The sequence below is a fragment of the Chrysemys picta genome, chromosome 3 (genome assembly GCF_011386835.1).
Source record: "Chrysemys picta bellii isolate R12L10 chromosome 3, ASM1138683v2, whole genome shotgun sequence".
In the NCBI taxonomy this organism is placed as follows: domain Eukaryota; kingdom Metazoa; phylum Chordata; order Testudines; family Emydidae; genus Chrysemys; species Chrysemys picta.
In genome coordinates this window covers 114,555,650-114,570,972 of record NC_088793.1, presented here as the reverse complement: position 1 = coordinate 114,570,972, position 15,323 = coordinate 114,555,650, and the positions used below count along the sequence as shown (strand labels likewise).

At 42.1% G+C, this 15,323-nt stretch overlaps 1 protein-coding gene across 3 annotated transcripts in view; it reads right to left on the bottom strand.

Moving 5' to 3' along the window:
* Positions 1 to 15,323, bottom strand: part of AKAP12 (A-kinase anchoring protein 12) — a 112,616-nt gene that overhangs the window by 42,652 nt on the left and 54,641 nt on the right. For all 3 annotated transcript variants that reach the window (XM_008177415.4, XM_065588812.1, XM_065588811.1), the window contains exon 2: positions 13,028 to 13,145. In XM_008177415.4, coding sequence (XP_008175637.2) covers positions 13,028 to 13,145 — 118 coding nt within the window. The remainder of the gene's footprint in view (positions 1 to 13,027; positions 13,146 to 15,323) is intronic.

Sequence of the window (15,323 nt, the reverse complement as noted above, 5' to 3'; positions counted from 1 at the left end):
ACAATCCTGTGGCCTGGCCTACACTAGAAATTTACATTGGTATAACTACATCTCTCAAGGGTGAGAAAAATCCACACCCGTGGAAATGTAGCTATACCGACCTAATCTCGCAGTGTAGACAGTAGTAGGTCAACAGAGGAATTCTTACATCAACCTAGCCACTGCCTCTCAGGGATGTGGATTACTTACACTGACAGGAGAATCCATCTTGTCAGTGTAGGTAATCTCTGCACTGAATCACTGAGTTTTTGCCATCTATGGACGATGACAGTTATAAAATGAGGGAGCCAAATACAACCATAGACCCCAACTCCGTGGGTGTTCCGGGGCTGGAGCACCCAAGGGGAAAAATTAGCAGTAGCCAAGCTCCTCCCGCCCCGCCTCCTTCTCCTGCTCCCTCCCAGCACTTCCCACCCCCTGCTGCCCAACAGTTGTTTGGCGGCGCTTAGGACTTTCCGGGAGGGAGGGGGAGGAGCGGGGATGCGGCTTGCTCAGGTGAGGAGGCAGAGAAGAGGCAGGACAGGAGCAGGAACTTGGGGGAAGAGGGTGGAATGAGGGTGGGAAGTGGGCGGGGCTGGGGTGGGAAAAGGTGGGGTGGGGCGGGGACTTTGGGGAAGGGGTGGAATGGGGGTAGGGCAAGGGCAGTGCAGGGGCGGGGCAGGGCGGGTTGAGCACCCACTGGGTAGAGAGGAAGTTGGCGTCTATAAATACAATGCAGATCCATGTGAAACAGACATTGCAGTAAACACATGTGGAAACATAGATATGCCTTTAGGACCCTTCAGACACTTTAGGACAACTTCAGAAAACTAGTTGTGGACATTCAGCCAAGAGTATTGTCTAGACACAAAATTGTACTGATTTAACTAAAAGTGTGATTTTTAAACCATTTAGTTAAATCTTTTCAATTGTGTGGCTTGATGCTTATATCAGTTTAAACTTGATTTACAGTGGTTTAACTTATATGGGTAAATTTGCAGGAATGCTCTAAACCATATAATTAGTTTTAAACCAATTTAAGAATTAAATAAAATTGATTTTTAAGTCCTTAATTATTTCAGTAGCAGTTTATTGTAAACAAGACTTAATGGGTGTATTTTATTTCTCTTTCCTTAGTGAATTTAGAGACATTCCTTCTGGTTTTCACGTTAAGTCTCTTTTCCTCAGTGTAACATGTTCATACAACTTGTATTTTTGAGGAGACCCCATTGTTGGAAATGGAAGAAAGTGAACCCTATATTTTAAGATTAACTTATAGTTTATGTAAATGTATGGTAAGTGTTTTGATCATAAAAGGCTTAATGTACACAGTGCCTTGTTTCCTCTAAAAATATTGTGTTAAGAGTTTAACTAGTTTTGTTGTTTAAAATCTGATGGATAATTTTACTGATGGTGAAAATTATTGAATGGTATTGTAAAAATATGAGCTGAACTGATACATCACCTTCAATAACCATTCAGATACAGGGAACCCACAGAAATATTCCATTCATTGTATCAAGTATCAGAGGGGTAGCCGTGTTAGTCTGAATCTGTAAAAAGCAACAGAGGGTCCTGTGGCACCTTTGAGACTAACAGAAGTACTGGGAGCATAAGCTTTCGTGGGTAAGAACCTCACTTCTTCAGATGCAAGTCATGCATCTGAAGAAGTGAGGTTCTTACCCACAAAAGCTTATGCTCCCAGTACTTCTGTTAGTCTCAAAGGTGCCACAGGACCCTCTGTTGCTCCATTCATTGTACAGATTCTTCACACATACTAAAAATATCAGTATGTGGCCAAGTTGTCCAATACAAAGTCCACTGACTCAAACTATGAAGAATGAGATAAATGTACACACAAGAGAAGTTTAGCCAACTGTTGTGAGGCTGAGTAGCCTCCCTCCAAACGGGAGAGCGAGGGACCCCTTCATGCCCCTTGGAGGGTGGAGCCTAGATCGCCCCACCCCCCTCGCCAGAAGGACTGGGGCGTGGCTGGAAGTATAAAAGGCCGGCTCTGCAGCACAGTTTGGGGAGAGCCTGCAATGGAGGAGGATGCTTGGCCTGATCTCTGGTGCCACGAGAGGAACCTGTGCCTGGCAGTTCCCAATCCCCCGACATGGATGAGGACTGGCATGGAGTACCTGCCACGGTTTACCCCGAGGAGCTGGAAGAGGCCTGGAGACCGTAGGTACCAAACCCCGGGGAGGCAGGAAGTAGCCCAGGGGCAGCCCTGGAGCAGCTAGCTGCAGAGTTGGCAGCCCTGCAGCTCTCGGTGTGTTGTGGCTGCATCCCTGCCGATGGCTGCCCCTGCCAGGGCCCTAGGCTGGGATGAGGTGGAGTAGGGTGGGCCTGTGTCCCCCTGCCACCCCACCCTGAGTTGCTGACCCCCTACATGGTGCAATGAGGCTCTAGCCCAGGACGGGAGCTCCCTTATCACTCACCTGGAGAGACTGTTTGTTTGTTGCTACCAGGGCCCCGCCCAGGCTAAAGCCAGCCCTGTAAAGACTGTTTGCTCGCTGGCTGCCTGGGTTCCATCCAGGCCAGAGCCCGCCCTTGAAGACTGGTTGTTTGTGGGCTGCTTGGGGCCTGCCCAGGCCGGAGCCACCTCTCATAGACTGTGTTGAGGGGCTGACCACTTGACCACCAGGTCGAAGCCTGGTAGCGACAGTTGATCGCCTAGCCCTATTGTGAGCCCCCGGCTACCCTGCAGACTCTAGTCCGGACCAGACTGGGCCAGCCGGAGTGGCCTCCCTCCGAGCAGGAGAGCGAGGGACCCCTACACCAACAGAGACTGAAAAATGGGAGATGCTTCAATTTTTTCCCTTCATAATCCAGAATAGACAACCACATGGCACACAGATTTGCCTTTAGAACAACTTCTGAAAATAAATTATGGACATTTAGCCAGTAGTGAATAAAGTTAAAAAAATTAAAAATATATTTTCCCTAAATATAATTTTGATATATAGGAAGCAAATATGATGTTCTCTCTCTATATATATTCCAACAGAACAACAAGGAAAGACAAGCACCAGACCACACAGAAGCAGAAAATTTGACCCTTAACAGTAAAGGCACTTAAAATTGAGGGATAATTATTTTAAAGGGCTACCAATGATACTGTTTATGATAGAAGTGTGCACATGTTATGTTGGCGACTGCTGACAAAATAAAAACCAGACTGAAATTTTCATTCCTTAACTACAAGAAAGAACAGAAACACAGCAGTTAAATCTCTCATAATTAGTTTAGGGAAGATAATTTTAAACCCTACCGTTAAGAATTCTAAGTATCTTTGTTTTGTAAAAAGATCTCAAAAATATATTGCTTTTTTTAATATACTAGCATTAATCTATAAAGATAACACTGTCCTATTACAACTCCTTTTTTATCCAAAGTTTATCTTTTTATTAAAATATTAAGAGCAATTTACCTTCTGGGTATACAGGATTATAAACATTCTGTCCAACTAAAATTAATGCCTGTCTATACATGTAAAAAGCAAAATTTAAATTAGTAGTGTATGTAGGCATCATATACAGCAAATAAAATGCCGTGGGCGAAATCTCGGACCCAATGGGAGTTTTGCAATTGACTTCAGTGAGGTCAGGATTTCACTCTTGTAAGTCTTTCTTCAGAACTCTGCTATACAGGATAAATTCAAAACATATGGAATACGGACAAGTCCCACTTTACATTTGACACGACTATTTTGTCTGAGTTTGTTATTACATTGTTTAATTTGAGAAAAGCAAATGGTGTCAAGCAAAACACTGTGCTTTATTTAATCACTTCAATTTATTACATATGAGCAGTTTTCTACACGTTCTGTATAACAGTAGACAATTTCTCTCCCCCCCGCCCACCCTCCCGGTATTATTTTTGCTTCTCTTCGTTACAATTTTCTTAATTAGATGCCTTAAGATTTGCTTGTCCTTCCCTTATTGCTCTATAAATATCTGCTATTCAAGGCCCTGATTTTGCAAGCTGCCCTGCAGTAGGGTCTCTGTGTTAGTGGAGAAATCTGCCTGCATGGACTTGCAGGGTTAGAGACCAAAATTAGTATTCAATGAGCTAGACAGAAGAGTGATAGACCTGGGGGTAGATACCTGGGTCCAGCACAGTTTGGCCAAGCAATGTGGGGTAGGAGCCAGTCATGTTAGAACAACTGTGGTGGCCTAGTCTAGGATCCTGGCTAAAGTATGCTTGTGATAACCCAGTCTGACCTCCCACCAACACTGGCTAGGCAAATCAGGCTTGGAATGCTGTTTGCCTACAAATATGCTTAGACCATTTTTAAGCACAGGTCTTAAATTCTGTTGAAAGGCCCATATAGATCGAGCCATAATCTATCTATATTTTACCATTAAACTTGTGGTTCTACCACACGTCAACTATACTTGATTATCTGAGAATCTCAGCTTTCATTTAAAAATTGAAAAGTATGTTTCTAGCCCTAGTGGCTGAAGAGAGAAGCTTGAAAATATGGCTCAAATGTAACCTAAAGGCTCTAAACCCAGAAGGCAAATAAAAAGAACACCCAAACTGATTATTAAAAGTCTCACAATTTTTAAACTAATGTCAAGACTTTGGGGCCTAGAGCATTAATTTTGAATGCTTGGAGTTGGCAATACTGCAACCTACTTTCCATGGCCTGTAAAGAGACATAGATCCAGAGAGGTGTCTTGCTATAGAGACAGACTGCGGTTATTGTTAGCGGAACATCAGTGGTGATGGCGATGGGGAGATGGATAAAGAAGTAAACTAGGCTGGACACCCCTACACAAATATCCCTCCTTGGAGGCAGAGCCTGAACACAGAGACTGACTCCAGTTGCTGCTAAAGATGCCACGTCACAGGGGAACAGGATAGACTCCACACCCATCTCTGCTATTTCTGCATACCAGAGGGAGATATTGCACAGATACTATGATTGTACTAAGGGAACTATAAAGGTTTTTCATTTTCATTCCTTTGTTTTTCCGCTGGATGCCTTTGCACAGGAAGGGAGCAGAAAGGCCTTAGCTTTCAAATGAAAACACAGCATGTTTGCTAGCCTTCCTCACCCATCAACTTTGTAAATTATTCTTTGGTTATAAGCTCTTTTAAAAGAACATTAAGAACAAGTCCTGGCTCTGTGCCAAATTATGCTTAAAGCTGGGTATGGTTTTAGGTTCATAGAATAAATTTTGCAGATTATCCTTGTCCAAAATACCATAACCTTTCCCTATACATTCCCACTCCGAAATACATTAAAGTATTGTAGCTTGGGAAAGGAAAACTATTTAAAAAACAGAAGTTTTGCAGGACCAGATTATTAAATATGTTGCACTTCTTAAAAAAGAGAAAATAATCTCACTATTTCTGGGAAAGTAAAATATGCAGCCAATGAAGCCATCTCTGAAGGGCTCCTGGAGTCCACGGATGTGCCTGCTATAAGGTTGTGTACATTGGATTGCTTGCAGTTTGTGGTTACAACTGTCTTGTACCAAACTCTGACGTTTAACTTATTTCCTATTAAATATTTAGACTAAGCCTTCTTCCACAGCATAATACATATTCCAAAGAAAATCAATTACTGATGTTAAACACATGCCATTGTGCTGCAGGTTTGTTTTTTAAAAACATGGGGTTACCTATGAATTTGTCATGACTGAGCATCCATGAACATAATCCTGTCAGGTCAATTAAAAGGTTTGTCTTAAAATTAAAACCTTTATTTTTTTTGCTGTGGTGATACAGTTTTTCCCAGACTAACCATCACTTGGAGACTTCTGCATTCAGAGTCAGAATTCTATGCCAGTGTTGCCAAAATGTAGGACAAAAAAAGGACAGAACCTCAGGTAGCTGTCACAGGCCTCGTCTTTGCTGCTAAAAAAATATGTTTTTTTTTATCTTGGGACAACTAATGCATGAGAGCTATCTTGAGGTAAAAACATGGCGAAGACAAGGTTGTAAAGTAAACTAGGCAAGTTCAGCACTGCCCCCACATCGGGGGTTGACCTCGATCCATGGTGAAACTAAAGTGTCTGGTCTTCATTAGGATAACTCACATGGGTTAATTACCCCAAGGTTAAAAAATACTTTTTTTTTTTTTTTAAAGCAGTGAAGAGGCCACAGATGCAGACCCGCGGTGGAAATTCATCCCTGCCCTATAACAAATGGTTTTTATTTTTATATTTTTAAAGTGAAAAACAAGAAAAAAATCTGCCAACATACAAACAAACAAGGCTTCTTACAGCAACTTTTCCGTTTTTTTGCTGTAAGAAGTCTTGTTTGTTTGTTTGTATGTTGGCAGATTTTTTTCAGTGCCTCCCTGGTATTTTTATCAGTTTAGCGGTCCACTGCCTCCTAGGTGCTGGAAAATTTCCCTGCCACTGGGAGCTTTCAGAGTCTTTCTCCACTGCAGGGAAAGACTCTTGCAACAGGGAGCTGCCAGAACCAGCAACTTCTGGCTGCAGGAGTCCTTCCCTGTGGATAGGAAAGGCTCCAGAAGCTCCCTGTTGCAGGAGTCTTTCCCTGCTTCCTCCCACCTACCAGAGCCTTTCACTGATGCATAGCTACACACAACAGTGAGGATGCAGCCTGCTTTTCACTAAGGTATATAGCTACACATACCCTACACACCACTGCAAGAGGTGTGCAGCGTAGACATAGCTTTAGAAGAAACATTTTTCAGATGGCCTCTGTTGGGTGTTCATGTGGGTCTTGATGCCTTCAACAAGTAGCCTTATCATAGACTATTTGCTCTGACCCACAGCCAATTGTAAAGCTCTAAAATAAAACAAAAAACACTGGTTAAGGACAGCATTTTGATATTGCTGCTTCATTTAAAAAAAAAAGAAAAAAAAAGAAAAGGGGGGGTGAGGGCTGTACAAAGTAGCCTCAGAGACTGAGAATTGCAACCATTAAGACTCCTTTGAAGGAAAAAAGTATGCAGCTGAAAAAGCAATGCAACATGCATTAATATTACTTTCAAGCTTTTGCTTTGTTTTTCCTTTTCAGACCCCACCAGTACTAGGAGAAGGAACCCAGAAATGTTGGTCCATCACAGGCCAGATAAGTGAGCAGCAGTCCAGTAGCTAAAGGGGCAGAGCATCTGGCAAGATAAGGGGGAACCAGCACAGAAACATGGGTGACATCTCAGTGGAATTGCAAAAGGAAATGAGAACAATGATCAGTATATTAAATGGACCTGAAGAGACAAATTCAAAGAGGATAATGCTGCTTATAAGCCTTCAGGGCTGATACAGAGATAAGATCTTTGAGCCATAAAGGGAACCATGAGGAGACATGAGGCAATAGATCTTTGTAGGGAGACCATGAGATAGCTCATGCAGACTATGTGCCATCCTCAAGTACCTCAGAATGGCCCTCCTCATACACACAGGCAGATTCATAGTGGCACATCACAGAACAGCCTCAACATGTATTAGATTGTCCCATTTTCTCCTCCCCGTTGTACAGTTAAACCATAGCTACGACCAGGAGGACATAAACCAAAATATAGCGCATTTCCACTCTTCACAGTGTTTGACAGTGGATGGACTATGTATGTTTTTTGTTTACATTGGTTTTGGTCTGGTGCTGCCAGACATAGTTATTGCAGCCAGGCTGCTTGTTTGTTGTTAAATAAAGTTGCTTTTCTATCTCTTTGTCATGATGTTATGTGACAAATTGATGTTACATGACATTAAGAATAGTGATAGTGAGCATAGTCATACTGGCAATGATATGGAAACAAAATGAATTTATTAACCTTCAAATCAAACTCATTAAGCAGAAAATGAGAGCCTAACATTCCCTAGAGGTTAGTATATCCTAACTATTGTCACCTGCAGAATCTACTGTATTTACACATAAGCATTTGAGTAACATTACTCATAAATTAATGTATATTATCCATCAAAATACATTGAGACATACAGTAACTAGCAACTCATGAAAACCAAACCATCCAAAATAAGTATGTAGATTACCTTTAAAAAGGGTAACATGCCTGGTACTGAGAGTGGCATAACAGACCTTTGGTGCATGTCTGGCTACATATAATCAGCACCAAGGTTTGAAACCTCTTCAGTCTACATCTATTAAACAATCCATCCTTGCTTTCATAAATTTTATGTAGAATGTAAGAAGTGGTTACTTACAAACAGTGACTACTTGTCTCCAAATGTATTGCCTTGATACACATCCTTATTTCTATATGCGTACAGAAGGAGAAACATAGTATCTCCTATGAACCCAGGATTGAGTAAGCCTCCAGGATTGTGCCTAGCCACACAAACTTTCCAATTTTAGCCTCTAATGTAAAGAGGCCCTGTGAACAACAGCTAAAGGCTAAGTGGTGAGAGAATTTAGAACTTTTGTCCCAGAACATGTAACAGACACATATATACTGGGCTTGGACTCCTGCTCAGAGACTGAAAGCAAGTAATAGCTCTTTGTAAAAGCACGAGGCAGAGACAATGAAGCTATTTATGATTCGAGATTACTAATTTTACTAATCCCACTTCAGAATGAAAGGCATGATATGACCTTCAGTTGTGGTCCCACTGATTATAACTAGGGCTGTCAAGTGTTTAAAAAAATTAATCATGATTAAAAAAATTAATCCTAATTAATCACACTGTTAAACAGTAATAGAATACCATTTATTTAAATATTTGTGGATGTTTTCAACAATTTCAAATATATTTATTTCAGTTACAACACAGAATAAAAAGTGTACAGTGGTCACTTTATATTTATTTTTTATTACAAATATTTGTGCTGTAAAAAACAAAAGAAATTGTATTTTTCAATTTGCCTAATACAAGTACTGTAGTGCAATCTCTATATCATGAAAGTTGAATTTACAAATGTAGAATTATGTACAAAAAATAACTGCATTCAAAAATAAAACAATGTAAAACTTTAGAGCCTACAAGTCCACTCAGTCCTACTTCTTGTTCAGCCAGTCACTCAGACAAACAATTTTATTTACATTTGCAGGAGATAATGCTGCCCTCTTCTTGTTTACAATGTCACCTGAAAGTGAGAACAGACGTTCGTATGGCACTGTTGTAGCCGGCATTGCAAGATATTTACATGCCAGATGCGCTAAAGATTCATATGTCCCTTCATCTTCAACCACCATTCCAGAGGACATGCGTCCATGCTGATGACAGGTTCTGCTTGATAACGATCCAAAGCAGTGCAGACCGACATATGTTCACTTTCATCATCTGAGTCAGATGCCACCAGCAGAAGGTTGATTTTCTTTTTTGATGGTTCAAGTTCTGACGTTTCCACATCAGAGTGTTGCTCTTTTAAGACTTCTGAAAACATGCTTCACACCTCATCCCTCTCCTATTTTGGAAGGCACTTCAGATTTTTAAATCTTGGGTTGAGAGCTATAGCAACCTTTAGAAATCTCACATTGGTACCTTCTTTCCATTTTGTCAAATCTGCAGTGAAAGTGTTCTTAAAACGAACAACAGGTGCTGGGTCATCATCCGAGACTGCTATAATATGAAATACATGGCAGAATGCAGGTAAAACAGAGCAGGAGACATACTATTCTCCCCCAAGGAGTTCAATCAAAATTTAATACATTATTTTTTTAACGAGTGTCATCAGCATGGAAGCATGTCCTCTGGAATGGTAGCTGAAGCATGAAGGGGCGTATGAATGTTTAGCATATCTGGCATGTAAATACCTTGCAATGCCAGCTACAAAAGTGCCATGTGAACGCCTGTTCTCACTTTCAGGTAAGAAGCCAGCAGCATTATCTTGTTTGTCTTAGCAATTGGCTGAATAAGAAGTAGGACTGAGTGCACTTGTAGACTCTAAAGTTTTACATCAGTGGTGGGCAACGTGGATTGGCTGGGAACGGCGAACCATGGCCACTGGGAGCTGCAGGCAGCCATGCCTGCAGACAGTTACGGTAAACAAAGTGTCTTGCGACCCACCAGCGGATTACCCTGATGGGCCACGTGCGGGCCGCAGGTTGCCAATTGTTGTTTTACATTGTTTTGCTTTTGAGTACAGTTATGTAACAAAAAAAAATCTACATTTGTAAGTTGCATTTTCACGACAAAAAGATATTGCATTATGGTACTTGTATAAGGTGAATTCAAAAATACTGTTTCTTTTGCTTATCATTTTTACAGTGCAAATATTTGTAATAAAAATAATAATATAAATTGAGCACTGTACACTTTGTATTGTGTTGTAATTTAAATCAATATTTGAAAATGTAGAAAAACTTCCAATAGTTAATAAATTTCAATTAGTATTCTATTTTTTAACAGTGTGATTAGAACTGCGATTAATCGCGATTAATTTTAGAGTTAATCATGTGACTTAATTGCAATTAATCGACAGCCCTAATTATAACAGTAAATAAAGTAATTTGCTATCTCCTTATGATATTGGTGTATCAGAGGGCAATAGTGCCCAGAAAGTTGGTAGCCAGGGACAGCAACGAGGTAGATTTCCTAAAAATTTTAGTATACTTCAAAGTGTAATCTTCAAGACCTTTCTATATTATCTAAATGGAGATAGGAGCTTCTCATAACAACCTGCTGAAGAGACAGAAATTAAAAAACTGCTAGCCAGATCAAGTGGATGCCCCGTTGGGAGAAGATTCAACTGTATATCAAGTTTATCAGTCCTTACAGACTGCCACTTGCTCACTTTGGGTGTCCAAGTCACTATCAACAGGGTTAGTCTTCATGTGTGGACATGAAGTCACTGAAAATGTTAAGCAAACAAAGGCTTTTTTTTGTTTGTTTTAAAGATTACATTGAGACTGGCTCAGGTAATATTAGGGCATGTCTTCACTAGCAACATTAAAGCACTGCCACGGCACTGCTTTAACATGGCTGGTGTAGTCGCGACATAGCGCTGGGAGAGCTCTAAATAAACTCTCCCAGCGCTCTAAATAATCCACCTCCACGAGGGGAATAGTTACCAGATACATGGGAGCGCGGTTCCCAGTGGTGGTGCACTGGCACTTTACAGCACTGTTTTTTCACACCCCTGAGTGAGAAAGTTGCAGCACTGTAAAGTGCCAGTGTAGACAAGCCCTTTGTCAAGCAAAAGTGGGAGGAGGGTGTTGGGGATGAGAAGAATATTGTAAAAAGTACTCTTCCTCCTCTTTGCAGTCCTGGCACAGGGCCTCTGCTCTGCGGATCCAGGACTGCAGCCTTCCCCACACCTTGCACCTTGGTGTCTCGGGCCCCTTGACTGTGCAAGAAGCTGTCTCCAGCCCTCTTCTCAGTGCTGCCTTAGCCCTAATCCCAACCTTATCCCCCCTTAATTTCCAGCAACTGTAAAAATAAAAATAGTTTAAAAAATGAAAAAAAAAATTGTTAAACAATGTGAAACATCTTACAAATGAAAGTTGATATTAATTATCAAAATTAGGGGGGAAAAAAATCTGCCAAGCCTAGATATAGTTAAAGGAATACATGGCCTCGAGTATACCATACCATAAAGCCTTTCCCCTTATGGCTGAAATATCCATAAGCAGACTTCCTCCAAGATGCAAGCAGAAACAAGGCAGAAATACTGAAATTTTGCCTCTAGAGCTTACACTCCTCAGTAACCAGGTGTTCAGAAGGAAGTGCCACAGGACAGATTGGCCCTAACTGCGAGAGAGCTCCTTTGTGGTTACATCATTAATCTGATGAGTGTTCACTATTACATGCAGCCTGAAGAAGAATATTCCTAGAGTCAAAAGGGGTCTAAGAGACTGTCACACTCTTGCCTCTCCTCACTTTGGAAAAGCTTCTTGCTATTAATGGAACTGATGGATAAGTATGCAGGAGTTTCTTTCCCATGAAAGGAGCATGTATGCCCAGGCAGCACAAACTTCTAGCTTCAAGAGAAGCAAACTGACAGTACTTCCTCCAGCTGAGTGGAAAAAATCTGATCTACTATGCCCTGATTTGAGGACTTTCTTTAGAGCTATTAAGGTCTTGCTTACATGGTGCCTGTGTTAACACAAACTGGATACCATTTAGTTTGTGCCAGCGCATCCACACAGGGCAGTTAGCGTCCAGCCCTTTGGTGCACCCTGCAATTCACGCCCCCGTAGTCCACACTGTGTTGCAGTGTAGACATAGGCCAAGATTTTTTGGCACTGCATCCTTCTTTCTAACCAGATAGCAACTAACACAATTCCTGTGAGAAAAAGCCCAGCCCTACATGTACAGGCTTTCAGACACAGTTGTAACTAGGCTCTATGTAATGCAGTTATGTGAAAATAAACACTGCAACTTTAATAAAAATCTCGCAAATGCAGTAACTCAGAGCAGTTGGAAACACAGCCCTGTCCTATGATCCCCTCTGTGTTATTATATAATACAACGCTGGAAATTAGAATCTGCACTCTCTCAGGCCTGTCTTGACAGGCAAAAAGTGTGTCTTTTTCAATTGTATTAGCTGAAAAAGACTGAAAAGCCCCATTAAGATGCCTGGTAACACATATGATATATATGTTGTAGCTCCCCCTGGACTACAACATAGCCAGCTAACAAACATAACAAGCAAACGTGCCTTCAGATGTGCTAGCTTGCCTCTTACCAGACTGTCCAACCTGGCCTCTACTGTGAGAGTAGGTTGTAGAAATGGCTGTGATTCTTACCAGGTTATGGAAGTTGAACCCCTTAATCTCCCAGAATATTTTGCCCAATTTACCTCAATCCACTGAGTCAAGAGCTGTTCCGGGTACTGTGGGAAAGGCAATCAGAGACAGTGCAACTGCAAGGATTGATTAGAGTGCTCTTTGTGGAAGTGGAGAAAAACCACTCCTGAAACATGATGCTTGGGAAATTTTCACAGATTCCATTTGTAATAGGATTCGTTATCTGGTGAAGGAAAAGCTCTTGTGACAATGTGCCCTGAAGTGACAATACCACCCCTAAAAATACTGGTGATACAAAACCAGAACTCAGTGCTCCATAGGAAATGGCTAGTAGATTCTTATTTTATTTCCCAGTCCGTCAAGCTATCCTCAATGCTCTGTAACCTAGTCCATTCACTGTAGACTTTTACTTACCATCTGTTACAAATGTTTCTGTCTGCTGTTCATTCAGCTCCCCTGGCTGGAGGTTTAGCTCCACTTGCTCTTCTGCTATACCATTAATGTTGGATATCTGTCCATTCTTCTGTAAAAGCTGTATTGACAAGGGTGGGGTGGAAGGGAAAAAAAAGAGAGGGATAAGGATAAAATGAATTATAATTTTCAAGCTCAAAGTATCATTCCTTCTCTTCTTTCACATAATAAAAAAAATTCACCACTTCTCCTAGAAATAGTTTCACATTCAAATTCATTTTTATATACATATGGATTTGGGGAAATAGAAGTACTAGACACTTACATAGCGCTGTTCTTTTTTAAAGATATTAATATTAACTTTAATAAATCATTCAATCACCAAAGCACCTCTGTGAGAGAAGTAGGTATCTGGGATCATATATTTTGTTAGTCTGCTGCATAGGATTTACTGAAGAACCCACAATCTTGCCACAGAATTGTGCAGCAGAATCTAACCTTGTATTTAAGAAATAATTTAAGATTCTAGTACTTATGATTGAGAAGAAAAACTCCTGAATGTGAACTGAATCTGACTGATGCAGTGGTATCTTCCTGGGTCTACAAACAGCCTGAAACAGTAGCTCAGAGATTGATTTTCAGCATTCAGTTCGGGGAATGTAGGGGGTTAGCTCTGGAGATCAATGATCATTTAAAATGTCAACAACGTTGTTGCATGTCAGCTGTTGGGGAAGCGACTTTTGGGAGGTGATCTAGGAGTTCAAGCCCTTTCTTCAACATTGTCACATATGACTCCCCCCCCCCCCAAAAAAAAAAACCTTAAGCCCCAACCAATCCCTATGTATCCAAAATGAAAACCACTCTCACACCTTCCAAGATTATAAAAGCTCCAACTGATCCTTACCAACATGCCAAAACCAACTGTTTCTCCTTCTCCCAGACAACATCAAAAAAGCTGTGAGTCTGTCACGGAGGTTACAGATTCCATGACTTTCCAGGTCTTCTGCAGCAGCTGGTGCAGCTCACCGGGGGGCCGCCTGAGCAGCTCGGGCACCCCCACCCCCAGCCAGCCTCACCGACCACTGCTGGGGCAATCTCGTTCCATTGACCCCTAGCATCCACAGGAATTTGGATGTGGGAGGGGGCTCAGGGCTGGGGCATGGGAGGGGATGAGGGCTCTGGACAGCGCTTACCTCAGGGGGATTTCCCCAGAAGCGGTGACATGTCCCTCCCTTAGCTCCTAGCTCTGCGCACTGCCTCCACCCACAGGCACCGCCCCCGCAGCTCCCATTGGCTGCAGTTCCTAGCCAATGAGATCTGCGGAGCTGGCACTTGGGGCAGCACATGGACCCCCCTGGCAACGCTTCCACCTACGAGCCGAGGGATGTGTCACTGCTTCCGTGGAGGCGCAGAGCCGGGTAGGGAACCTGCCAGCACCACCAACCCCTACTCAGCAGCAGCAGCAGGGGTCCCGGGTTATGCGCTGCTGCCCGCCCCTTCCCCCCGCCCCAGCAGCAGGCCTGTCCCCACCCCACGCCCCCAGAGCATCCATGGCACCCCCAGCCTCCTACCCCAGAATACCTGCAGCGCCCCTGGGCCTCACCCTACCCCAGAGCACCCAAGTTTTAGTTAGGGGTATATAGTATAAGTCATGGACAGGTCACGGGCCATGAATTTTTGTTTACTGCCCATGACCTGTCCATGGCTTTTACTAAAATACCCGTGACTAAAATGTAGCCTTAAACATCAACAATGGAGATTTGACTTGTCAATTCAAATACATGAGATATATTGACCATGGAAATTTTGGGGCAGAGTAAAATAAACTAAAATAACATACAATATATTTGTATTATTCAGTTTCATATTTAAATCAGTCAGCTAAACCTTCCATCTTTTAAATTTAGCACTGAAGTACCAGAGAAACGAAGGTGCTTTACTACAGAGTTTAGACCCAGCTTGTTGCACAATGCCCATTCATCATCCCCATTTTGCAGTTGAGTAAACGAGGAAAACTAACCCAAGGCAAGATGTCAATGGAGTCTACACTGCAGTTTTTGGGAAACCTCAACCACTACACTGCAACTGGGGCAGGCAGCTCCACTGGTGGCAGAGTGTTCATTCCACCAGCTCATCTGACCACACTCAGAGCAAGTCTAGATGACACAGTGGTAGCAAGAATACCCATGTCTACATAACAACTTTCACTGTTGCTACATGTTTAAGGTACTTAACTTTACTACTGTAACCATTCCAACTGAAATCAGTGAGACAACTCGTAGTCAAATTAGGCATGGGC